Source organism: Triturus cristatus, chromosome 1_2 (genome assembly GCF_964204655.1).
Source record: "Triturus cristatus chromosome 1_2, aTriCri1.1, whole genome shotgun sequence".
NCBI classification, from domain to species: Eukaryota; Metazoa; Chordata; class Amphibia; order Caudata; family Salamandridae; genus Triturus; species Triturus cristatus.
The window spans coordinates 573,611,519-573,638,676 of record NC_140580.1 but is presented as its reverse complement, the minus strand read 5'-3'; the positions used below and the strand labels follow the sequence as shown (position 1 = coordinate 573,638,676).

The window sequence follows — 27,158 nt, the reverse complement described above, 5'->3', positions numbered from 1 at the left end:
CGGGGTACTCTTTATCATCTGGGGAAGATTCGGATAGTCGTTCCCAAGAATAACTTGTTCTGGTAAATTAGGAATGAGTTCCACCTTCAAGGATGTGCCTGGATCATTCTGATGTTGAATCTGGACTAGGGTAGTAGGATATTGTTTGGTATCACCATGTACACAACGTATAGCAATGGTTCCGTCATTGGGTCCAATCCATGGTTCCAGATCCTGAGGTCTGATAACACTTTGACGACAACCTGTGTCGGCCAAAGCCATGGCGGGTTGTCCGTTCACTGTCACGTTACAGTGATACGGTGGGAGTCTCTTCTTGGAGGAGGAACAGTAATAATTGCGGGCCATTCCTAGTACCATAGGTTATTCTTTTTGGGGACAGAACCGAGCGATGTGACCCATCCCGCCGCAGTGAAAACATTGTGGTCCTGGGGAAAGGGGTATGAATACTGGGGTGCCGGCAAATCCAGGAATGAGGGTTACACGTTCTGGTTTCTTCGGAATCGGGGGACGGGGTGGTCTGTGGGTTCCCGAGCCACCTGTCTTCCATGAAGGGTCATCCTTCCCTTTTGGGATTTCCTGAGCACGGCTGTATGCGCTGGCTATTTCCACCGCGGTTTCCAGAGTGAGATGGGCCTGTTATCGGACCCATCTCTGTATGGACGGATGGAGGGAGGTCAAATACTGTTCCAAATAGATCTTGGACATAATGCCGTCTTTATCGGTGGTAGCAGGCTTCAGCCATCGATCTGTCATGTCCTTCACCCGGAAGTATAGTGCTCGAGGGGTTTCCTGGGGACCTTCTTTTATCTGTCGTAATTTTATCCTGTAGGATTCATCATCCACTCCCAGTCTCTCCATAATGCACTGTTTAATGTCGGCGTAGGGGACCGTTCTTTGCACTGTTGCCGCTTGATAGGCCGCTTGTAGATCACCCGCCAGGAGGGGTCCCAGATACTGCCCCCATTTATCTGCGGGCCAGGCCGCCGCCGTGGCTTTTCGCTCGAAATAATTAAAGAAGAAGTCCGGATCTTCTCTGCTAACGTATCGCTGCAACACCATGGAGGGAAGGGAGGTGGGTCCCCTCTGATGTCCCAGGGCCTCAGTGAGTTTGTCCATGGCTGCCCCATGTGCCTGGCCTTGTCCTGTTAACACCTTCTGTATCTTGTCGCGATCTTCCTCCACCACGGTGAGAAATCGTTCCATCACCTTACCCAGGTGCTCCTGGTTCTCAGCCATCTTTTCCAAGGCAGCCTCCATGTCTCCGTGTGATCCCACTTCTGACACCACTTGTGGGAGTGCCGGGCGGATATACCGACGCGGAGGCTGAATATATTGTCTGACGGTAGATACTTTATTGTCAGCTGTCACAGGATGTTTCAGTATGTATGGGTATGGCTTTGGTGTGAACGAATGTGTGTGTGTGGTGTAGGATGCGCTTGGACTGTTTATGGTATAATACCTATTATGTGTTCATATCATTGCAACAGTATATTTATTGAATACATTTGATACATTTTTTGATTATTTGTGTTTCTGTGAATTATATGTTGGAAGGACAGTGTTGCATGTTCTATTATTATCAGTGACGATTACCACTTCAGATGATGTACACAGGCAGGGATATTTTGCTTTGATGGTATTCCTTATTTTCCCTTGTTAGGTCTCGGCTCGAAGGCTGCGCTTGCGCAGTCTCGATCCGAGATTTAATGACTTGGAGAAGAGGGGCTTGAACCCGCCCCTCTTCTCCCCTGTTCTCCATTGGCTGGCCTCTTGAATGCTGGCCAGCCATTGGAGAAGAGGTCCGTCATTCCGATTAGGCCCCGTCCTTTTCGGATTCGGGGGCGTGTTTTTTTCAAGAAGTCTAATTATCTCCTCCAGCCAATGGCAAGAGGAGAGTAAAGGAAAACACGCCCCCGAATTCGAAACCGCCACTGCGATTTTCTCCGAGGCATTTCTGCTCTGCCTCGGAGAAAGGCAGTGGTGTGTTTGTTAGCAGGATGTCTCCTTTCCTATGTGATTTTTTTTGGGGGGGCTTGGTGTGTGCACGATTGTGGCTCCGTGTTTGTGCATGTAGACCATGCTGCCTCCCACTTGTTTTGGGGGGCTTGGTGTGTGCACGATTGTGGCTCCGTGTTTGTGCACGTAGACCATGCTGCCTCCCACTTGCTGCCTTGCGTGCTGCCTGGTTTGCCCAGTTGCTGCCTGCGTCCGCGTTTTTAGCAGGATGTTACATTTGCTGTGTGCATGCCTCCTCAGCAGCTGTGTGAAAGTTTTTGGTGGGCTTGGTGACGTGTGCACGATTGTGGCTCCGTGTTTATGCACGTAAGAACAGGCTGGCTGCCTGGCGTGCGGCCTGCTTTGCCCAGTTGCTGCCTGCTTTGCTTCGTGATTCGCCTACACGTCTATTTGCAAGTGACGTGTCTGAAACAGAAGTGCTTGTTCCTCCTCTGCAAAGCGAACCGCGTCGAAGCTTGTGGTTTTAAGACCCAGAGTCTAAGTCGGGGGTTGGTGCTTGCTGGCGCGCGGGGCTCTCCTGTCAGCGCGAGGAACGCTCAGCTGATTGCCTTGCGTACAATCCGTCGCAGACTCTGGAGAGCTCACGTCTAGTATTTATCCGTTTTAGATTACACTAAAAGGATTTCAAGATTCCTGAATAGTGCATGAAAACCTCCTCTTGGAAACCACTGCCATGTTCTCTAATCGTGCTTGTGAAACCTTGAGCGGAATATTTCGGTGTCTCACCAAATGATGCCTTTGAATTTCCGTTCGTGCATCGGACGAGGTGTTCGCAGCTGCCGGCCACTAGGTACCAGCAAGCCTCCAGCCTGAATCGGGTTAGAATTCATATTCTTTGCATGTATATTCTGAGCAGTTTTGTTCTGTTCGCTGGGGCGCATCTTATGCGTTCCCCCTTGTTTCAGTACACGCAGAGCTTGGCATTCACCTCATCTCCCCTCCTCTCACTTCCTGACTCCCTCCGTCTAGCAGACTCCCGATGCGAAAACTCGCTTGGACTTGGCTCTAGGCAGCCACCTGAAGACTCAGCTAACCAGATAGCTCCGGATAGCAAGTCTAAACGATATTTCGAAGAGTTGGGAGAGGGCTCCTGCCCTCCTCACATCATCCGAACTTGCTAAGCACTTTGAGTCGTCCTTAAGTTTGGGCAAAGCTCTTCACAGGTCACCAATATAAAATATTTGATTCTAGGCAGTATTTCTGAAGTCTGTCCTGTCACATTTAGCATCACTGCTCAGTTTTGAACAGCTTTCTAAAAAAACATTTCTAAAAAAAAATCGGCTAATTGTACTAATGCAATAGGTATCACATATGCAAAAAAAAAGCTAATGCCAATAGAAATGACAATGCCATTTATTTAGGGATACAAAAATCATAAATAATGAGCAATACCAATAGCCTATCGTACGGTGCTGACGTCATAATTTAATGTGTGGCTGGCTGCACAGATGGGATTTGAAATAAATAAATGGTTGTCTGACGTCTAGATCATGTAGTTTAAAACGTGCTAACTGTTTTGTATGGTAGTTTTCTCGGTTCCCTAGTTTCGGCTTAAATTAATGGCCCTAAAGCGCTACATGCAGCGAGGGCGTGGTTCCTTCGAGGCGCATGGCTCTTAAAAGGTTTTTGGGCCCTGGTTTAGTTTTCAGGGCTCCCCCTCTGAGGGCTAAGTACACTTTAAGGGGCTGGGAGAGGGCTTCCCTGGGGGGGGGGCACATTATCGCCCCCAGGGCGAGGCATGCTGGAGCGTGCACCGTCGGTGCCAGTCTCCGCCTCGGCGCCCTGCAGCGCTACCTGCGGCCGGCCGGGGTCTGGTGCTGGCGGCTCCCCGGGGGTGCCTTCACAGCTGCTACCTAAGTGGTTAATTGGCTGGGAATGGGCGGCTGCGCCCTGCTCCCGCCACAGGCCCGGATGTTTGCCCTACGCCTTACCTGCTCTGTTTATTTGCAGCCAGAAAGCTAATCCCTGGGGGTCATCTGGACAGCGGTGTTTGAAGTCCGTACAAGGAACTCGCTGCTATATTTTCATTTTTTAAATATTTTAGCAATTGTACTATTTTTACCCCAGCCTTGTGAGTTATGTGTAGATTACTTTTACCTGGTTGTAGAAGGCAACGAGTTGGTTGTGAGGGTTTGTAATGTGACACCCTCCACTGCGAACACGAGGGTTGTTTTTGTTAGCTCGAAGCCCTGCTGTGAAGTAGGTGTTCGTGGAGTTAAGGTCCCATGAATTAGTTGACACCTTTGCAAAGTACTCTTTTTGCCTACATAGTAGGGGCAGGTGAAACCAGTTGGTTACAGTAGTACGTTTAAACCTTATATTACAGTGCAGGAATGATATGTTTTAAGTTTTTCCCACTAAAAAAGGGTGCATGCCCAGGTATTGAGCAGTGACCATCAGCTAACAAGCATTTACAATGCAACGGTCTCGGCATTGTTAAAGTTAGAGCTATTGGCATTGCTCATGACAATGCCGTTTCTTTAAATGTTTTAAAAACAAAAAACATAAACAAAAATAATGTCATGAGCAATGCCAATAGCTCTAACTTTACCAATGCCGAGACCATTGCATTGTAAATGCTTGTTTTTCCTGTCTGTTATAGCCTCAGGGCCCTCCTTCCGTGTGAGTGGATGATCCAACAATAACACTGCCTAATTTTCACACTAAAATTCAGGAGTGGGTAGTCGCTTAAGGTTCATTATCCCCCATCCATCCCTTTCAAGCTCTATATATAAGGTAAAGCTCAATTGAATGTATATAGATGATATCCGGATCTTGTTGAAACTGACTAGTTAATCAACTGCTGTACTTGGAAACGGAGAGCTGGGTTCAACCACTCTCACAACCAGAATTTCTCTTATACAATAGTGGAAAAAAGCTACTTTCTTTAAATTGAACTTACCATGATGCATATCTTTGTTACTAATTTCATATCATAATTGTAAATTCGATAGTCTATTCTAGCTGAGACTGTCGCAACAGAATAAGAAATGTTATAAACTAAGATAAATGTAAATGTATTGTTCTAGCTAAATTTGTATGGTTTTACACACAATCATCGGTTGGCAACGTCCCATATTGGCTGTTTAGTAGGCATTTCTTAAAGTGATTGTTTGAACATTTGGACAATTTGACAAGTATATTTTGCTTCAATTACATTGGATAATAGTAGTGAGATAGAATGTATTTCCTGAGGGTAGAACCAGAACATCAGACATGTATAACTTTGCAAAGGGTTTGTAGTTTCCCTTGAATACAATATTTGTTCATTCAGACGAATGGCTGAGCATGTGTTTTATCTGTTTTCTAAATAAAAGTAAACCCTGCACTTTACCCACAAACAACTAAATATATGTGCTCGTATTCACAACATTTGGCACAGAGTCCCCTGAAAAATGTATGTCTGTGCATCTCTGAGAGAAGATGACCTGTGAGTTTGTGGCTCTCCATGTTTGAGTGTTGCCAGCGTATTTTGACAAAGTGTGTGCATGTGTGTTTGTAAGAGGATTTCTAACAATAAAAATGAATTTTCTCAAATTAATCTTGCACATAAACACACATCTCCGCAAATGTCCATGCAGCCCAGAAGAAGTAGCTGAAATGTGTAAACTGTAAAGCTTTGTTGTGTATTTAATTGTGCTTGTAAGGATGCGGAAGCCAAGAAAAGCGCACCGATTGCTTTTCCACCCGCATTCGCTCAGTGCATGAGTGTGTGTCTCACACATACAGATTGATCATCACACCTTCTTAGCAAAACAAATAGTCAAACAAATATAGAAATTCTTAGATTAGAGAGTTGTGTGTATCTCACCCTCACTGCAAAACAAATAGTCAAACAAATATAGACATTCTTAAATTGGAGAGTTGTGTGTGTTTTGGGGAGGAGCAAGGGTTGAGGTACAAACAAGAGTGAGTGACCTTACTGTCTGAGAGCCACGAAACGTGCGTTGATTGTGTCTTGTTCTACTTGTTAATGTCCAATTGTCAGTAGACTTGCTCTTGCCCGAACAGAGTATTCCATCTTTATGTGGAAAAGATGGCCACTCTTTCTGCAATCCAACATTCTACACCAGGATATAAGGAAATATGACATACAGGAATATATTTCCATTCAGGAAAGGAATGGATTTTTTAATAAAAATTGTTCCATACCTGCCCCCTACAAAAGCACGCAATCCTGGAGATCCCAGATGCTACTTTGATAAACTGTTAACTTGCAATGATGCAGGCTGTTTCTATAAAAATCTACTGTGCTTCTTCCACCGGCAATTTCCATATCATTCCCCCACCCCCCCCCCCTCCTTTCAGCATTACTCCCTTGATTATTGGGACCTGTATGGCAGCAGTTAGACCCATAAGGTGTTTGTGTTTCAACAAGGGTGTGTAATGTCCTACAAACGTTCACATTGCTGTTCATATTTAATTTTGTGGTTTATTTATCTGCCATACACTTCTGAAATAGGTATGTCGTTTTATATTTGCAAACCATATTTAAGAGAGACATTTAGATAATACCTTTATGTCCCATGCCAGCTGCCGTGTAAAATAGAGGTGATCCAGTGTCTTGCCAGCCACGCGCAGTGTCGTCTCACCCTGGTGTGTAGCCTACATACTTGCAGGGAAAGTACTAAGCCTGGGCAAAATTGTAATAACGCTGGCATAATTTTCTGTAACGAAATTTACATGACATTACCATGATCACACCGTTACACTGCATTGCATAGTTGTAGGGGGAACTTTTACCGCAAGATATACTGTCGGGAATTAATTTTTTCACAAGCCTTCAAATTACAACGCTGGTGGCAGTGTTTTGAACGCAAGCAATCGGAAAAAAACTCAAAATTACATTTTCGAGTTGTTTTTACCCAAACGGTCCGTTCCAGTAATTTTTTGAGTCCAAGATGCATTTGGTGTAATTGCTTGTAATTTTGCAGTAATTTCACCGAATTGTGCTACAAAAAGTTACGCAGGTTTAACACACCCCTAGAAAATACCTTAAGATTTATTATTTAAATGCATATTTGTTCCATGATTTCATGAATTCGTGCAAAAATTATGAGTTGGGTAATTACTGGCAAGATTCATTTTTACCGAAGAAATAATGTACCAGTAACTAATTTATTCCTTGTAATTCTTTATTCCTCAAACAGGTCCAACCGGCAGTGGAAAGACCACTTTCATCAGCGAGTATGCTCTTGACCTCTGTATCCAAGGGGTGAACACGCTGTGGGGCAGCTTTGAGATCAATAATGTGCGCCTGGCCAAGATCATGCTCACCCAGTTTGCATCACAGCGCCTGGAGGACCAGCTGGAGAAATATGATGAGTGGGCAGACCAGTTTGAAGACTTGTCTCTGTACTTCATGACTTTTCATGGCCAGCAGAACATCAAGTAAATATTCTTTTTTTTTTTTTTATTCTCAACAGTGAGAATAGTTTATTAGTCAATTAAAACCATAAACAAGATTATACAGTACTTAGGCATTTAAAAATCCATACAGCAAGGATTAAAAACGAGATTTATCATACAGCAATTACGGCCACTGAGCATCGCGCCACAAGCCCTTCAGTTTCTTCAACGCTCATTCCTAGGTCTTTTAGTAGAGGCGCCAAATACACAGATACAGTGGATAAAAGTGGCTAATCCGGGGGTGGTCTTTTTTCTAGTGTATAAAGTGCAAGATTGCCATACAGGCGGCTAAAGGTCCCTTAAGTAGATTAATATAGGTAATTATGGTACATATGTGGAGGACTGAGGCGGGTATGTATACGGTGCCGGATGGGCTATGAGTCCCGCTGTAAAGGTGCAAGTGTGCAAAACTTTGCATCATTAAAATACCAGAATAGACAAAATAGTTATCCGAGCATAACTGGATAGGGAGCAGCTGATTATGGGAATCCCTAGTAGCCCGCCCTTGATAATTATCTTCTCATGTCGAGTTTCCCTGAGAGGCTTCAGATTTATCACGTTTTAAAATTAGACTCGGGAGCCCCCTCCAGATTACTCACCACATAACCTGTTAGCTGGTCGTTCTTTTGAAAATATTTGTTTACTGGGTTAGTCTAATGTTCAGCATTGTCTTGCATGGGTCCATGGACTCCACAAGTGCAGGCCTACACGACCTAATTCCCTGTTCAAGGAACTCCGGTCTCAATAGGGATCTTCGTTGAACCATCAACTCAGGACAGATACATACAATGTTGAGAAATGTTTCATTTCCCTGGTGGCATAGACGGCAGGACCGATCTTCACTTAGACCGGTCATCCTCCATTTTGGCATGAGGTCTAGTGTGGGTATTTTTCCGAATCTTAAGGCCAGAAATGACTGTTTGATCTTCCGGTTGAAGGGTGCAACCAACAGGGATGATTCTCTTGGAATGGAATATGATTTCAACACCAGCCACCCATGCCGACGTCTAGACAAGGTTTCTTTGTCTGCCACCCAGCTTTGCAGTTTAGTTGATTTATTTACTAGTTGCTTAAAGGTTTGCCCAGAGGTATTAGAGGTCCAAAAGTCACCCAGTTCAAGGGTCATAATGCTGTTTTCGAAGTATTTCTTGTGAGCGCCATTGCCCAGTTGCAAGTTGATTTCGGTCCAGACTAAATTAGCCAGGGTGCTTTCAGCTGCTGCTTGCAGGTTATGACAAAGCTTTTTGAACGCTGCCGGCCTAGCAAGTGTCTCTTTTGTGAGCAGGAATTCTAATTCTAATTTCTAATTTAAAATACTTGTAAAGCGCAGCATACACCTTACGGTTTCTTGGCGCTGGGGAGATCGGCAACTGAGGTGAAAACAAGAAGAACAGGGAGAGAAGAAAGGGATATTTGAAGGGGTTTAAATGGGGAAGGCTTGGCTAAAAAGGAGCGTTTTCAGATCTCTGCGAAAGGGGAGATACTGGGTGGCAGACCGGAGGTGGTCAGGAAGTGAGTTCCAGAAGGTTGGAGCTAGGGTGGAGAAATTAGCCCCGCCCCACTTTTTGCGAGTGAAGCGAGGGATCTGGAGGAGGGACCTGGAGGAAGATCGAAGTTCTCTTGTGGGTAAATAGGACGTGATTAGTGAGGAGATGAAGGCAGGGGCGGAGCCCTGGCGGGCCTGGAAGACCATGCACCCGATCTTGAATAGGGCCCGTTCCTTTATGGGGAGCCAGTGAAGCTCTCTAAGAAGGGGGGTGGAGTGGTGATGACGAGGGAGGCCGTACACAAGCCGAGCTGCTTGATTCTGGACGGTCTGGAGTCTACGCAAGCTGAAAGCGGGGATACCGTGATAAAGAGCGTTTGCGTAGTCCAATTTTGATATCACGAGTGCGGCCATAATAATCTTAAGTGCCTGGGGGGAAAAGAAGCGGGAGACAGTGCGGATAGTGCGAAGAGAAAAGAAACAGGAGGACACCACAGAACTGATTTGTGAGTGGAGAGTGAGTTGGCTGTTGATTTTGACACCAAGTGTTTTGACCGTGGTGGAGGGGGTCGGTGCAGAGCCAAGAGAAGGGGGCCAGAAGAGAGAGTTCCAGGGACTGGATGAACCACCGGTGAGAACCAGCTCGGTTTTATCCGGGTTCAGCTTAAGGTGGTTGTGGTTCATCCAGTCACTGATGAATGTCATGGTTGACTGGAAATTGGAGACCGAGAGAGGAGAAGGGGACAGATCAAAGATGAGCTGGAGGTCATCCGCGTAGTTATAGACGGTGACCTCCAGCTGCTGTAGTGCAAAGATGAGAGGAAAGATGTAAAGGTTGAAAAGTAAGGGGGAGAGCGAGGATCCCTGGGGAACACCGCAAGTGACAGGAAGGGGAGTGGCCGTGAAGTCGCCTAACCGGACCGCCTGAGTGCGTTCCCTCAGAAAGGAGGAGAGCCAGATCAGAGCTGATCCCCCGATACCGGCCGCCTTGACACGGGTGAGTAGGATGGTGTGGTCCACCGTGTCAAAGGCGGCGGAAAGATCAAGGAGGACCAGTGCCTGGTGTTTATTTTCGTCCATACCCTTTCTGAGTTTGTCCAAGACTGAGACCACGACTGACTCGGTCGAATGCCTGGGACGGAACCCGGCTTGGCGGGAAGCCAGTCCCCCGTTTGCCTCCACATGGGCGCTGAGCACCGCGGTAACATGGCGTTCCATCACCTTGCCCAGGAAGGGTAGCAGGGAGATGGGGCGACAGTTAGCCGAGATAGAAGAGTCAGCGCCAGCTTTCTTCAGGATGGGCACTATGGTAGCTGCTTTAAGCGAATAGGGCACTACGCCCTGTGCCAGGGAGCTGTTGAGGAAGGCAATGGGGGGGTCAGGGCAGCTGGAGTATATTTGCTGCAGGACTCGTGCTGGGCAGACGTCCGCGGGAGATCCCGACTTCACTTTAGGGAGTATCTCCAGAAAAGAGTCCTGCGTGAGGGGGGGGATAGAGGTAAGAAGGTGGGGGAGGGGAGGGGGGGCGGGATCGACGAAGGCAGAGGAGGGTGGAGGGATATTAAGCTTGATGGTTGCTATTTTATCTAAGAAATAGGTATTAAGCTGGTCGCAGAGAAGTTGGGAGGGAGGAATAATGGGCGAGGTTCGGTCTGAGAATGCCAGGTCATTCACTATCCCGAAGATTACCCTGGGTTTGTTTTCGGCAGAAGTAATTTTGGACGAAAAGTAGGCGGACTTAGCAGCCAGGATTGCTGTTTTATATTTGTCCAGAGCTGATGAGAAGTGGGTTTTTAATAGGGGATCGTAATTTTTCCTCCATTGCCTTTCAGCCTGTCGGGCGCTCAGTTTGAGAGCTTTTAGGTGGTCGTTGAACCATCTATTAGAGTCCTTTGGTCGGCGGACGGAGATGCGGCGTAGGGGCGCCGCAGAGTCGCAGCCATCCGCCAGCCAGGTGTTAATGGCCTTGGCTTGAGAGGTAGATGTTAAGCCAGTAAGAGTAGGAGTAGAGTCGCGGAGCATGGAGGTCAAGGAGGGGTAATCCAATCTATTCCAATTCCGTGCCCAGGTGTTTTTGGCATACGGAATTTTAGGCATCACGTTGCGGGGAATAGAGAAGGAAATGAGGGCATGGTCGGACCAAGGGCACGGCGAGACAGTGGCCGAGGCCACGGGGAGGTTGAGGGACCAGACCTGGTCCAATGTGTGTCCATGGGAGTGAGTGGGGACGGATTTGTGCGACACGAAATTAAGGGTTGATAGGCAATCTGTAAACTCTTTTGAGGCTGAGCCCTCGTGTGGGTCAGAGGGCCAGTAATTAAAGTCCCCTAGCACCAAGACCGAGGCGTAGTTGACCGCCAAGTTGGCCAATAGGTCTTGAAAGGCCGGCAAAAATGCAGGCGAGGGTTGGGGAGGCCGGTACATTAATAGACAGGTAATAGGGGGGGAAAATGAAAGAGAGCGGGCTACCAGGAAGTCAGCAGGGGGAATGGGAGGTGAGGGAAGTGGTTGGTAGTTCAACTCCGACCGAGCGATCAGGGCAACCCCACCGCCTGCCTTGCCCGCCGGCCGGTCGGCTCGAAGGGCCACATAGGAGGAGGGTAGGGTGGCCAGGAGAACGGGGAGGGAGGTGTCACAGTACCAAGTTTCGGTCAGGAGCAGTAGGTCCGGTTTCTCAGAATCGAGTAAGACGAACAACTCATGGTGGTGCTTGACCGCTGATCTGGTATTGAGTAAAAAGACAGACAGTGCCGGCGAACAGGGGGGGAGGTCAGGGGGAAGGGGACAGGGTAACGGGGGAGCGTGTAACGGGGGATGAGAGGCTATGGGGGAAGTGGGGGCAAGGCCTAAAGAGGAAATCCATCTGCGGGTGGAATCTGGAAGTAGCCATTTACCTTGAAGGGCAATAAGATCCTTAGAAGAGTAGGATATAGATTTGGCATGGAGTCGTGCCCCTAGCCCCGTCCGGCCGCGGACGGGCGCAGACGGGCTTGCCTTAGGCGTGCCTTCGGCGTGCAAACGGCGCGCCCGCTGCGCTCGTCCGCTGCGCTTCCTACCAAGACACATACTTTATGCCGGTGGGTGAGGAGGTTGGAGGGGGCGTGGCCAGCCGAGGGGGCGTGTCTCGCCTCGCCCTCGGGAATGGCGACTGAAGGGAAGAGGTCGTTGCAGCGAGAAGCGCTGTTCTAAGATGCCAAGATGCAGGTGAGAGTGGATGGCAGTTTAAAAGCACAGTGAATATTACACAAAATACAATTTTTTAAAATCGTCCCTGCTCCCGGCTTTCCGCCTCAGGAGCCAATCAGCAATGCAGCGCCTAGCGTTGGCGCGCGCTATTTGTAGTCGTGGCGGGGGGGGCGTGGCCAGCCGAGGGGGCGTGTCTCGCCTCGCCCTCGGGAATGGCGACTGAAGGGAAGAGGTCGTTGCAGCGAGAAGCGCTGTTTTGAGATGCCAAGATGCAGGTGAGAGTGGATGGCAGTTTAAAAGCACAGTGAATATTACACAAAATACAATTTTTTAAAATCGTCCCTGCTCCCGGCTTTCCGCCTCAGGAGCCAATCAGCAATGCAGCGCCTAGCGTTGGCGCGCGCTATTTGTAGTCGTGGCGGGGGGGCGTGGCCAGCCGAGGGGGCGTGTCTCGCCTCGCCCTCGGGAATGGCGACTGAAGGGAAGAGGTCGTTGCAGCGAGAAGCGCTGTTCTAAGATGCCAAGATGCAGGTGAGAGTGGATGGCAGTTTAAAAGCACAGTGAATATTACACAAAATACAATTTTTTAAAATCGTCCCTGCTCCCGGCTTTCCGCCTCAGGAGCCAATCAGCAATTCTAGCCGGATCTGTGCAGGAGAGGCCGACCTAGGGAGCCTAAAGATTTGTTTATAGGCTCTTATCAATTTATCTAACAGAAGAGCCTCGTCACCTAGCATTATCTCCGATCTGTATGTAGGATTTGCAACAATTTGGCTTTCATAACTGATCCCATTGGTTTTAGATCATGGCCTCGAATGGATCTGGCCAGTGACGTGACACCATAATAAATGGCTTGCGCTTTCGCCTTTATCGCCTTCTTCTGGGAGCCAAAGGAGCCACTTGTGTCTATTTTCACTCCTGGGTATACGTAGAGTTTGACCTCGTCAATTCTGTTTCCCTTAATAAGCCACTTTTGATTGTTGTTAGAGGACGATTGCATACCATCACGAAAAATGTATTTCCATGCCATTCTTGATTCACAACAGATACCTTTTTGCTCTGTATGTCATTTATAACTTGCTGGGCCTTATTATGACTGTAGGGTGTAATTTTACTTTTTAATTTTCATGTTTTTTTAAAAACTTTTTTTAACAGAGTTTTATATAGCGCAAACTTGACCCGAATGTATCGGGTATCAGAGCGCTTTACACGAGCACCAGTTGCGTTATATGAGGACGCATTCATTTTTACTTCTTTCTGTGCTCTCATAAAACTCAACCTTCAAAATTACGATTTTGGACTCGTTAGATGAGCCCCCATAATAGTTTAAGGTGAAATTCACAGCAGGAATGTTGCATTTCCATCTTCCTTGAAGGTGATATTCCAATGATAAAACACCCTCCTGTTTTTTAGTTCTTTCTATTTTATGGAGACTATGCAATACATACCAAAGTGGATCCGCATTGCCTCAGCTGACAATTCCAACTTAGAGATTCCACTCCTGCCAGGCCGTCTCTGTATTCTCTATTAGCACCAGTGCTTGCACCACCTCATTGTTCTACCTTTCTTGGATCACCTCTTGTGGGCTTTGTCTCCCTGCCTTCACTAGCGGTGTTGTTCTCGTGGCAGATGTAACCATGAGGCAGGAGGGAAATGTATTCCATGGAATTTACTATAATATAGCCCCAGACGTCCGAATTGCAAAGACAGAGTAGCTAAAATCGTTTGGTAGATAGCAAAGCAGATTTAGTAAAGTGCTTGTGTAGTTATTAGTAGCACTTTTCCAAAGCGGTGCTTTGCTTTGAAGTCTGTTGTGGATCACATTTATAATGAAAATCTCATTGATGCTTTGGTTTGATAGTACGAAGTAATCAAACGTGCATTTATGGTATGTATCTAATACGCCATTTACAAGTGAGGTGGTAAATGAATACATGAATTTAAAAATGTCTTGAAGCTTTTGTCAAACAAGATTATAGTGTGCGTGCTGGAAAATGTGGGATATATTCCCCCAACGCCCCAATTTTCTTTTGTTGAAATTAATAATCTAACATTTTAGTCAAATAATACTGCCGTCCCATACATAAAAATCTCATCCATCCCAATGACTCGGACTCTCATTTCTAATTATTGAATTCTACAAGAATGCTCCAAACACCCTGATGCTCCTTTCTCCCTAAACAAAAACCATTAGTGACATTTGACACCAATTACGGCCTCTAAAACATTTAGGACTCCGATCCGATTGCTTGTGAGGTTTACTACCAAAATGCACCATAGTGGACTTTGTAACTTACCAAGGTTTATAAATTGATGGAGGAACGTAATTTGATGGAAAACTAAGCCCAGCAAGTCATCCTGTTTTCTTATTTCGTAGTACACTCTTCATTCAATGGGCCTCTGAGGCTATGTCCTCGTTGCTTTAAAGTCTGATCCCTTGTCATTGGTCTAAAGACCCCTGTCTCCTCTTATTTTCATCACCTCTGATAGAGGTGTTCGTAAGTTTCCACTACCATTTCCATACAACAATAATTGTCTAATGTTGCTTCTTACATACTACAGTTTGCTGTTATCGAGAACTATACTTTTATAATTGCTCTGTTGAAAAATCCGTAACACTTCTTCAGTTTATTTCCTATAAGAATGTTAGTGTCACTATAAACCTCCTTTACATTTTTTCATTATGTATGGATGTTTAAAACTAAAGAGCTCTAGCTTAATAGCACAAGCTTAGGAAGCAAGCTCGAAGAATTATAATTTCTGTACACAGTATGGGTTGATGAAATAATGTAATTAATGGACTGGCTCACTGATCCAAGTTATTTGGTAGTTACAGACTTAGCTCAGCCTGTATCTGTAGACCTCTTGCATACTTTCGAGAACTGGTTTGTCTTTTTCTCGTAACCAAGATACCCCTTGGATGAGTGCAGCACTATATAAAAACTAAACTATTTTCAAAAATAACCTGCAGTACTTGTGCTAGAGTTAGATTTTGTGTATCCACTACTATTGAGTTTCTACAAAGGCGTTTTGATGTGGATTATTTTGTTTTAGACTTTGTTAGACCCAGCTTTCTGGGCCCCATGGCTCTCGGGGATCACTATGCTCCAGTCGCATAAACTGGAGTGTTCCCCGCTGGTGTCCTGGGGCACGCGTCCCAGGTAGACAAAGGCAATAGGGCCACAGGCAATGGAGACTGCACAGACTTGATCAGGAGAGTGGCTGGTATCCCAACCTTCCTAGGATCCCGGTATCCCTGACTATAGATTTATTTCTGCCAGAACTTTCCGTGTACTACAGCCTAGGTAGAGAGGGCAGTAACTACTCTCTGTGAAATAGGGTGCACTATGCAGGCCCCCTCTCGACCTCGGAGCTAAGCTCTAGGGTTTCAATCCATGTAAACAGTGAGACGCTCAGTGGACATGCACAATTTGTCATGCTCACTGAGGTATGGATCCAGAAAACACAGTTTAAGCATAAGGCAAGGGAAGTACGCTGTCCAGAGACATGCAGAAGACTTCCCGTCCCAACATATGTCCCCCAGATCAGAATGGCCGGTACTCACTCCCCAGTGGTAGAATTCCGAACTTCTGATTGACTAAACCGGCGGGAAAGGCCATCTGCATTACTGTACTATAAGCCTGCTTTATGTTCCACAGTGAAATCTAGTCCTGCAGAGATATGAACAACCTGCGCAACTTTGGGTTCTTTCCCTTCATTGGCTGACAACACATGGTTGACTGGCGCTGAAAAGTGGCGGGAGCAGTTTTCAATCTGAAAGGCATAACTTAAAATGGTAGAGGCCCCCTGGGTTTGAAAATGCTGTATTCTCTTTGGCACCAGGGGTTAATGCAATCTGCCAGTAACCACTGCTTAGATCAAAAATACTGAGGCACTTTGCAGCACCCAAAATATCTACCAGCTCATCAACTCTGGAATAAGATGGGAATCAGTTTTTGTCACAGTATTTAGACCGTGAAAGTTCACACACAAGCGCAAGTCAGCTGACACTTGCTTATGCACTAATCTCACTGGGCTGGCCCAGGGGCTACCGGAGGGCTGAACAACACCCAGGTCCTTCATCTTGGCCACTTCAGTCTTGATGCACTCTTGGACCAGTCTGGCTTCCAGTATGTTTTGCTCTTAACAGGCAGGGTGTCCCCTGTGTCTATGTCATGGACACAGACATGAGTCAGCCCTGGGTTAAGTGAAAAACGATGGGAATATCTCCACAGCAGCTATTTACACTCCACCTGCTGTTCGGGTGTCAGGTCAGAGGCAAGCTTAACTCCGTCAACTGAACCATCCTTCTCATCACCTGGCTGTTAGTCAGGGAGCGGCTCACTCTCCTCTTCCACCTCTTCAGCCATTGCTAGTAAAGAAACTGCAATCCTTTCTAAGACGGCTTCAGCCAATTAGTATGGAACACCCTTTGGGGCTTTAGTGCGGCAACTTTGTCAACTAAATAGTTGACATCAGAAATCTTCCTAACAACTTTGTAGGGGTCCCACCACTTGTCCTCTAAAGACAGGGATGAATCGGCTTTAGGACCCACACTTCCTGATCCTCCTGGTAAACAGTCAGCATAGCCTTCTGGTCTTAACACTCCGTCAGCTCGTGGCTGGCATGAAGATTGTTCTTTGCTTTGCTCATGAGCTCGGCCATCAGTGTACGGAGGCCCTGGGCATAGTCCACCATATCATCGGTTGGGGATTTAGGGTTGCTCTCTCAGCCCTCCTTGACCAAAGTCGGGGTACCTCGGACAGGATACCCAAAAAGAAGTTGAAAGGGACTGAATCGTACTCCTTTTTTGCGGTATATCCCTATAAGCTAACAAAAGGCATGGCAAAAGGAGATCCCACTTCAAGGAGATCAGGCAGAGTCCTCTTCATGCTCTTTAGGGTCTTATTGAAGCGCTCCACCAAACCATTGGTCTAGGAGTGGTAAACAGTGGAGAAGTAGTAAGGCACACCTGCCTCTTACCACATGGCCTTCATGTAAGACGAGATGAAGTTCGGTCCTCTATCTGTAACCACTGTCTGCAGAAATCCAACCCTGGAAAAGAGCCCTAGCTACCACCTTAGCAGTAGTGCTCATCAAAGCCACCACCTCAGGGTACCTGGTGTCATGATCCACCACAACAAGAATGTATTTGATGACGTAGGGTCAAACTGATCAACTATATCAATCCCCATCCTCTCAAAGGGTACTCTCCACAACATGTAGGGGCACCAAGGGTGCCTTCGCCTGGCCACCAGACTTGCCCCTGGCCTGACAGACCAGACAGGTACTGCAAAACTTCTCCAAGTACTGACTAACTCCTGGCCAATAATACAGCGGTGCTAACCTGTCCTTTGTCTTTTTGATGATAGCTGCAACAGGAAATTACTGTGCACCTGAGGAACCACCAACCTGTTGCTGGCTCCTGGCTCTGGGTCACTGGACTCACTGTAAAGAGGTCCATCTTCACAAGCCACCATGTACTTTCCGACTACTCCAGTAGAGACCTGTTCCTGAGCAGTCTTCCGCAGGCCAAGAAGTGTAGGACACTCAGCCTATGCTTTACAAAACTCCTCACACAATGGTCCTCCTGCCATCAGCAGCTCCTACAGCTCTGGCACGGACCCAGACTCCAACACCTTATCTGCCTCTGGATGCACACCCTCCTCTGCCGCTGGAGCAGGAGGTGCAGAGATCTGGACAGGTGTCTTCTCAGAATCTGCCCTTGGTTCGGGTTCTGGTCTATTCCCCTCTAGTCTCTCTTTTGCTAGAGTGGTGCCCACATCACTAGGAATCAGTTTACAGTGTGTGCCCTAGTGAGCCCAGCAGATGAAATCCAGGCCATATAGGCCTCAGGGCCTGGTACTAACTCTGGTTCAACCAGATAATTTCCCAGAAAGCATACAGTGCCCCCAAGTTGACCATGGCCTACTTGTCATTCACCTCTACGTCCACGCTTGCAAGAGGATACTCCCTGCCGCCACCGCTAGCTACGAGTCCATAACCCTTGGAACCAGGGATATTCTCCTCCAGTTAGAGATATTTCTGTTTAACCACAGTCCTGTAGGAACCAGTATCCCTCATGGCAGAAACCTTCTTTCCATTGATCCTTACCACACTCATATACCCCCTCGAGTTAGGGTGAGTATGCTTAAGGGCCGAGTTCCCAGATGTCCCTGGTGACTAAGTTAAACTCAGTTGAGCCTCCCTTCATGTCTGCCCCCACTGAAAGCAAACTTGCTATCACAGGTACCACTTGCCGCGCGTCCTTCCCTGGGCAGGCTTTAAGTATCCCTCTCTGTGACAATTATAGCATTTAATCACCTTGGGAGTGAAAGGACCCTTCCCACTTCTGGTGCTGACTAGAGACCCCATTCCCCTAAGACTTCTGTCCTGGCAAGAGCCTTGGGAACTGTTCTGGCTCTTCCCCTCTGGTTTAGGGTCAGGCTGCTGTGAGTTCTTATCCCCCTTGGGCTTGGAACTCTGGTGCTCCTGCTCCTTGTTTACTCTGTTGGCAAGCTACTTATCAGCCACCACTGCAAGTTTCTCAGAATCCCTCTCAGCAAGGTCAGACAAATACTGTCTGAGTGGGTTAGATCACTCCCACCAGTGACTCTCTGCTATCTTCACTTGATTTAGGGACTGGTATTCATTTGCTTCCATTCTTCTCACCCACTCATTCCAGTCTCTCACTATGTCATGGACCCAATTTTCAAAAGGAACTCTATCCACCTTCTTGTTCTCATGGAACCTTTTCAAGTACTGGGCTTGTTTCAACCCAAACCGTCTAATGAAACAATCTTTCATGCACTCATATGTCAGACTGTCTTTCTCAAGCATCCTTTCAATGAATTCAGTCTCTTCCCATGGGAGGCAACTCAGTAGAGTCGCTGCTCTGGACTGACCATTTAGACTTTGAGCCTTACATGCGAGACCAAAGGTACGCATCCAGCTGAGAATATCAGTGCCTTTGACATACATGTATTCTTTGGTACCTTGGTGTTGATTTGCTTGCCCTGGGACTTGAAGAGGATTTACCATCCTCCGAACTCAGCCCTCTCTACGCTGCTGACTTGAGCTTCTCTTTCTCCAGGGCTATCTGCTCTTTCTCTAGTTCCCTATCTTGCTCTTTCTCCTGCCTCTCCGCCTCTTTCACCCTCTCCTTCCCTGCCCACTCTTCCTGGCTGACTCCTCGCTGCTCCTCTCCTGCGTTGCAGGCTATCCTTAGCTTCTCCCTCTAAAAATCCCTCACTTTCTCCTATACTAAATCCTTAGCTTCCTGGAGTTTCAGCTGGAATTTCATGGTCTCTGCTATGTTAGTCCTTCCTAATCAGCCGAATCCTAGAGCAGGGGACTAGTAAGCACTAGAGATAGGGGGAGGTGAAAGTCTAGGGGTTGATCTAGGGGAAAACCTAGGGGAAAGCGAGGATACCTCTCTAGTGGCGTTGGGGATCCGATCACAGGTGCCTCTCTTGGCACAGTTAACTGGAGTCCCACTAGTCCAGTAGCCACTGGCTAGCCGTAGGAGAGTAGTGGCTGGCCAGAGTGCCAGTACACCCCGATACCCCCAGATGTCACAAAAGAAATGTGGGGGGCCTGTACCACAGTGCACTCTTCACCAGCTACAGATTGTAACTGGAAGGACCACACAGATCCCACAGCACAGGGGAGGGGTCTGGGCAAAGTTATCTCACCTCTTTCTCCATTGATGTGCTGCAAGCTTCCTTATCATGAGCAGCTGTCTGCAGTTTCCTTTTGTTCCTAGCAGCAGCACCATATGCCTCATACGACAGCTGGTTCTCTGACCGATGCTGCTGACCGATGCCCTTGCTCCTCATCAAACTGGCAAATTCCTTTGTAGCATAATCCATGAGTCACAGAGAAAAGTCCCTCATGTTCAACCCTGTCGGGTTTTCAGACACAGTGAGCAAATTTCTTGTCTTGCCTTCATTCCATGGGCCATGGCTGGCTTCCTTGGACGGACCCGGTTTTGGCCGCCTTGATAGAGTCCTAGATCAGTCTTGAACAATAACTGACCGCCAAGGACAGACTTTTATAATCTCTGATTGATAGGCTGAATCAATCAGAAGGTCTGCTACTTTAAAATCCTGGGTGCCCCTCCAGTTGTAAGGCACATTTGTGGCATGTTCACTGAGTATCCAAGGCATGCAAAGGATGACTTTCTGTATCACATTGTACCAGCCTGGGCTATTCCCAAGAGTGAAATTGTCATTCATTCCCGACCCGTAGGTCCTGATCATTACCCAACAGAATGGGGATGGGGGAAGGGGGAGGGGTGTCCAACCTAGCAGAAGTAGTGCAGCTAAAAACAGAAAAGAGCGAGTGTCTATCCCAGTCCACCATGCTTCTACAAGGAATAGGAAGGGTTACGCAGGAGTTGGAATGTTCAGCAGAACAGCTCGGTTCACATTACGCACAATGGCTCACCTCACCATCCTTACCTACTACACCTATTGGATTTCAAACACACGTCCCTGGTAGACAAAGACAACAGGCAAGGGAGACGGCACAGACTTGATCAGGAGGGTGACTTGTAGCCCACCCTTCCTAGAATACAGGGATACAGATGTCCCTGACTATAGATTTCATGTTGACACCACTGTCAATCTAGCACAGCCTGGGTAGCGAGGGCATTACCTACTCTCTGTGCAATAGGGGTGCACTATGCATGACCCCCTCGACCTCAGAGCCAAGCTATAGGGTCTCAATCCATGTAAAGAGGGAAACCTTTAGTGGCCATGCATGATTGTCATGCACATTGAGGTAGGCATCTAGAAAACGTACTCTTAAGTAATTTGCCTCGAGATCAGCATAAGGCAGGGAAAGCACACTCTCCAGAGACATGTAGAAGACTTCCCACCCCAACAGACGTCTGTATATTTGTTATGCCATAGTCTCCGTGGAAGCAGAATTTTATAGGTCTTCAACCACTTCTGCATTTGTAAGACTTCAGGAAGCACATTTGTGCATTTTAGAGAATATTTATGATTTTAAGATTTCATTTTAGCTATAAGGTCAACAAAGTTTAACCATTGCCGTTTTCAATTAGGTAAGTGAGCTGTGTGGGAAAGTAAGTTGTGTGTGTTTATATATAGTTATTTATTTTTTCACTGAAAACAAGAAGGTTTAAAGTGACATAATAGTTCGGTATGGAAAAAATCCTTACCTTACAAAAAAAAAATAATGATTGGGCAAATTTGCTAGGAAAAACAGAGGTCAAAGTGATGGTCTAATTATCACAAGTACTAACATTTAAAAAAACCAAAAAGTGTGTGTGTGTGTGTGTACACGTGTGTACGTGTGTGTGTACGTGTGTGTGTACGTGTGTACTTTTATTATGTATGCTTAAAATTATGTGAAAATTCCCAAAATTGTTTCTTCGTTTTGCATAATGTATTATGCCTAGACTAGCTACACTTAGCTTAAGCCTTCTTCAATAAGAGTGCAACACAAGTGAGAAGTTAACTTTTTTCAGGTGGATATAAGTGTATTTTCCAATCTATTTGATGAAAATGTGTTGCCTGGAATTTTGCTTGCTTATGGTACTGTATGTTGTCACTTGTATGTTATAAGACTGATTCATTTGTGTAAGACTCGTACAGAAAACAATTATTTGAGTAGTCCGTTTAGTATTGCGGGTAGATCACTGTTTACTGTTTCTGAGAACATTATCCCTCTAGAGTGGGAACATCTCTGTCTTTTTTCCTCTGTTTTGCAAGATTTAGTCTGCTCCATAAGAAGATGTCAATATAAACTGAACTGAAATTCTGATAACACCTTCTCTCCCTCCTGATCCTCATTTTCTGTAGTTTTTAGATATGGTCTGTTGGAAAGTTTTCAGAGATTGACTCTAAAAAGAATTGTGCATTTTCCATTGCAGGGCAGTCATGGACACTATGCACCATGCGGTCTACATGTACGACATTAGTCATGTGGTTATTGACAATCTGCAGTTCATGATGGGATATGAGCAGCCCAACACTGACAAGTAAGTATCCACAACAATGTAATACGACCTTACACTTTGAGATGAGACTTGCGATGAAAATTCACCTTTTGTGATAACCTTGCACTTGTAAAGGAAGCCTTATATGTGTGCAAACTAAAGTGCAAATGGCTTTGTGAGTCGATCCTGAGTATTAAGTCATGACATTCAACAGAAATGTGGGTACCATTGTTATCAACAATCAAAACCTGTTTATGCTATGACCTAACTTATCTAACTGTACCAGCTGATGTGCATAATTTTACTGCACAAGTGGTTTCAACACCAGTATTTCTCATGGATGTTGTCATACGAGTGAATATAATTTCCATAGTCCTAGATATTTATTATTCTGTGAAATCTTGATTTCATTCAAGGGTAGACCCGAACCTAGCCTGGATTCTTTCACTCAATCTAATTGGCCTCTAAGCGTTGCTTTTTGATGACAAGTGCCCCAAATCACTCTGTCGCGCCTTACCGTTTTCCAATCTTTAATTGGCTTCCTATTAATGAGAGGTTAGGAAAACTTAAACATTCTACTTGGTATCGAATTCCCTGGTTAGCAGACGTTTGCAGATAGCAGATTCAAAAGCCTCCCCCGCCCCCTCAACAGGCGCTTTGTACTACTTACATAGCAAAACATGTTGTCATTAAAAACTCAACTAATCGAACAATGTAAATATACATTTTCTTTTCTTTTTGCAGCCAAATAAACAATAAAGTTCAACTTTACAAACTACTTTGCCTTTGGTTCTGCATTTCTTTTTGCTTGTGTGTGTTTATTTGTAAGTAACTTTCAATATTAAGTTTTCCTCTTTCTCTTCCCGTTTCCCAACTTCCGTCCATGACCAGTTCGAAGCACCCATCGTGCGATAGTGGCAGACTCCAAACCGAATAAATACATGTATTAAGACTTTTAAAATTGCAATTGTAACACCACTATATTCATACAGATGTCTACCTTCATTAGCATGGAGCTGTTCCAAATGAAGATGAGGTCATCTTGTTTCTCCTGTTGTACGACTGAGTACTGACCAATGACAGATGGAAGTATACCACACAATCGTTGTGCTAGGAAATGAACTCCTTCAATGGGTACCTTCAGTAAAGAGTCAGACGGCCACATTAGAAACATTGCAGCCCCCTCGATAGATCCTGCACCACTAAAGTTGGGGATAGGCTAACAGGGGAATGGGGAATGTGCAGACTCTGACAGCCCCCTGTATCTTACCTGACCACAGGCAATTCATTAGTGGCTGGAAGGAAGGGGAGGGATGTGCCCCACACTATGAGAGCGGAATCACCTATGGATGTAGAGTTGGTAGGAGTGGTGGTGGTGCTAGGAGCAGGGACTGTCAGTGGGTATGAATCAGGAACATGTGCTTTGCCCATTAATAATATAATGTTACTGGTGCATAACCATGTGCAGTGACATTTGCTAAATAGTGGCCTCTTTCGGTGATTGCGGAGAAGTTTTGATTACCAGACTTCTGAGATACTGGGTCATTTTCTGGAGTAAAACACAACCAACATTCTGCAGTTATTACTGATCTTTTTTTACATCTGTGAATATAAGGTAGGCGTAACTGCAGTGTTTTCACACATTATTTAATTTCCATTTTGGATTTTACACAGCTTGAAAAATGAGAGCATAGTCTTAAGCTTGTCATCACTCATGTACCTGACAAATTTCGAATCAACTTAATAGATGAGTCAGGATGAAACAAGGTGAGTAAGTTGAAGAGTCGCGTGAAAAAAATGTTGAGACTTCCATCAAAGCATTATCAAGCAACACCTCTGTGATTTTGTATGTCGCTTTATACAGATACATAGGCACACAGTTCAAAAGAGAGGCATTTACAGCCAGGGAACACAACAGGTATAAACATGTATACACTCTGTCCAGCAATCTGAAATAACCCATAAAGCCCTTTGCCCACCCCGCCGAGGCTTAGGTATTGGCAGACATGGCACTTTACAACTACTACCTAACATAACATTACTCTGGAACAGGAGATTTGGGGCACGATTCTGATGCGGTTTGGAAGGCCTCCTAACGGCATTTGCTCCGTCCGAATCGGATTGGGAACGTGTCTTTCCGACCGAATCGGAAAGGTTTCCGACCGAGTACGATGCGGGTTAGGCGTTAGGAATATCCCGATCCGAACCTGACGGCATTCCGAATGACCGAGCCATACGGAGCAGAATCGTACGTCTCTACGGGCCGCTTTTCCAAACGACCGATTATGATGCTGGATTCAGACAGCCTTTCCGAATCGTGCCGCCCGACTCGAATCGGCTGTCGGAATCAGGCTTTGGAAGCCCGTAGCAGTTCCCCCCCTCCCCCCCCCCCCATCCCCTCCCCTGCAACTAGAGCCTTTCCAATCAGGCCTGTGGGGGTACCCATGGATCCCCCCCTTAACAGCCTTGCACAGTGTGGCAGGCACCAGGAGGTTCCTGCCACATGGTGCCCGATTTTCCCCAGCCACCCCTTTCTTCAGTGGGAGCCTATGCCTTCAGTTAGAACATAGGCTCCCATTGAAGTCAATCGTAGTCCAACCAAATCGTATCTGGATGCATCCAGATGCATCGTACTCGGTCGGTTGGACTCTCCTGATCCGAGTCGGTCAGAAACCATTCCCAAACCTATCCGGTCAGAACGATTTCCTAACTACATCCAAATAAGGCCCTTAGTGTTTGGACAGTCTGTGTTTCCTATTGAATGTCTACTTTTTTCATGTTTTTAATGAAAAAGGTGAAAGTGACATGAGTTTCTTTCATGCAGAATTATGGCCCACATGTATGAAGCATTTTTGAGATCGCAAATGGGCTGATTTGCAGTATCGGCCTGTTTGCGAACGCAAAAAGGCTTTTTGACATGTACAAAGCCCAAACATACATTCGATAATCTTTTGCCGAATCGCAATTTGGGTTTGCGATTCAGTATTAGGAAGGGGCGTGTTGAGGGCATCCCTTCCTAATACCGAATCACAGTGGTGAGTGTGAATGTTTTTCACATTTTGCACCAAATTCAATTTGTGGTAACCCTTTCTCAGATGGGAAGGGGTCCCCAAGGGACCCCTTTCCCTTTGTGAATGTTTGTAAAAGCATTTTTTAAGAGCAGGCAGTGGACCCTTTAAGGAAAACGAGCTGCATTTAAAAAAAGATTGCTTTATTTAAAAGCAATCACAGACATGGTGGACTGCTGTCCCCAGCAGGCCACCATCCCTGTGATTTTAGCGATTCGCAGTGGGTCACAAACAGAGACCTACCTCATTAAAATTCATGAGGTAGGTCTATTCTCGACCCACTGGGAAACGCAAATGAAACTCAACAGAATTTCATATATTTGAAATAGCGATTTCCGAATTGCGAATCGCAGAAAATTTCAATTAGGAACTCGCTATTTCAAACTTTTGTTCATGTGGCCCTATGTGAGTAAATATTTTTGTGGATCACTGTTTAATATTGATGATCAATTAGCATTTTAATCAATCTCAGTGTGTCATGTTCACTGTTCTCATGCTCTCCTCAAAAGAAGTTGACTTGACTGATGGCAATTGTTTATCGGTTTACAGGATTGCTGTTCAAGATTACATTGTTGGTGCCTTCAGGAAATTTGCTACGGATAATAATTGTCATGTGACCCTGGTAATACATCCCCGAAAAGAGGAAGATGACAAAGATCTCCAAACTGCATCAATTTTTGGGTCTGCAAAAGTAAGAAGCTTTAAAATTGAAACATTTGCTTAGCGATTGGCACTCTTTTTTTAGCACAGTTTGTTTCTGCTGCTGCAGTTTATGCACAGCAACAGTATAGCTAACATTGCAACGGTGGGGAACTCTAAAGCCCATAGCTGAAAACATACTTTCGCTGGCTCAAGAACAGCAAGGTTTCATTTTCATTTTGTCCACTGCACAAATAGTCCCAACCCCCTGCGACACACACCCTTTGGCTGCCAAAGAGGATAGTGTGCTGCAAGGAAAGGTGCATAGCCACACAAATAAGATGTTCAAAGTTGTACATGTGATTCATAATTCGCAAACCTTTATTGTTCTGGCAAGCAATTTAAGGAAATGCAGTGAACTGTAGGGTTAGTTTTTCTTACTGACAGTGGTTCTGATGTAAAAGTGTGTACACATGCTTGGAAAAGGTTGCATTTTTACTAAATTATTATGCAATTTTTAAAGGCAAGTTTAAATTCCATGTATTCAAGGCATCATTAAATAAAACATGTTATATGGTGAAACAGTGTAAAACTCTTGTAAGAAACATGTAAAAATAAATTAGGGGCCCATTTCTAAAGAAAATCAGACATCCACCTCTAGGTCTGTGTTCAGACAAGTTTACAGCAGACCTTTGTGATTTCCATTTTCACACGAGCAAATGTGCATTCATATATTTGCTCATGCAAAAATCTGCTTAACAAGCTGCAAATTTACTTGTTTAATCTTTTTTCCCCAGGAGGAAGAAATTTCCCCTGTGGAGAAAAGCTTTTTTTGATACCATCACATTTTATTGGGAGAGGATTTCACTGCCACCCCGGAAAAGGTTTCACTTAGAATCAGCCCCATAACATTTTGATTCTTGACATTTTACATGTGGATTAACTATGAAAAGTCTGGTCAATGTTCTCTCATAAATATACTGCTTAGTATTTGTTCACTGTAATGGCAAACAAGGCCCAGTAGAAATTAAATGATATGCCCAAGAATTGCACAATTTGCTCCCGTGGAGAAAGTCTAACTGTGGGCGGTCTCTTTGATCCTCAGTTGGCAGCCTAATCACTGAACCACAATTATAATCTGGATTCACATAGTTAACATTTGGTGAAATTGAGTGAATGCTTAAAAGTAAATTTATCAGAGTGAAATTGAGCAAACGCTTAAAAGTAAACTTGCCAGAGCAATTCACATGGCCCTTCATCAGGAATTAAATTAAGAAATAGAAAAATGGTTCAGTGAGAAAAATTGTATATCTAGAACTCTGCCGTAATCAAAAGTCCGCCATAATGAAAGTTCTGACATATTGAGACCAATAAGCTGGACTATATA

At 45.6% G+C, this 27,158-nt stretch overlaps 1 protein-coding gene across 1 annotated transcript in view; it reads left to right on the top strand.

Annotated features, from left to right (window-relative positions):
- TWNK (twinkle mtDNA helicase) overlaps positions 1 to 27,158 on the top strand; it is an 86,070-nt gene that overhangs the window by 52,900 nt on the left and 6,012 nt on the right. Inside the window, exons 2-4 of the mRNA XM_085606506.1 lie at positions 7,167 to 7,407; positions 21,999 to 22,106; positions 25,682 to 25,823. Of these exons, the coding sequence (XP_085462632.1) occupies positions 7,167 to 7,407; positions 21,999 to 22,106; positions 25,682 to 25,823 (491 nt within the window). The remainder of the gene's footprint in view (positions 1 to 7,166; positions 7,408 to 21,998; positions 22,107 to 25,681; positions 25,824 to 27,158) is intronic.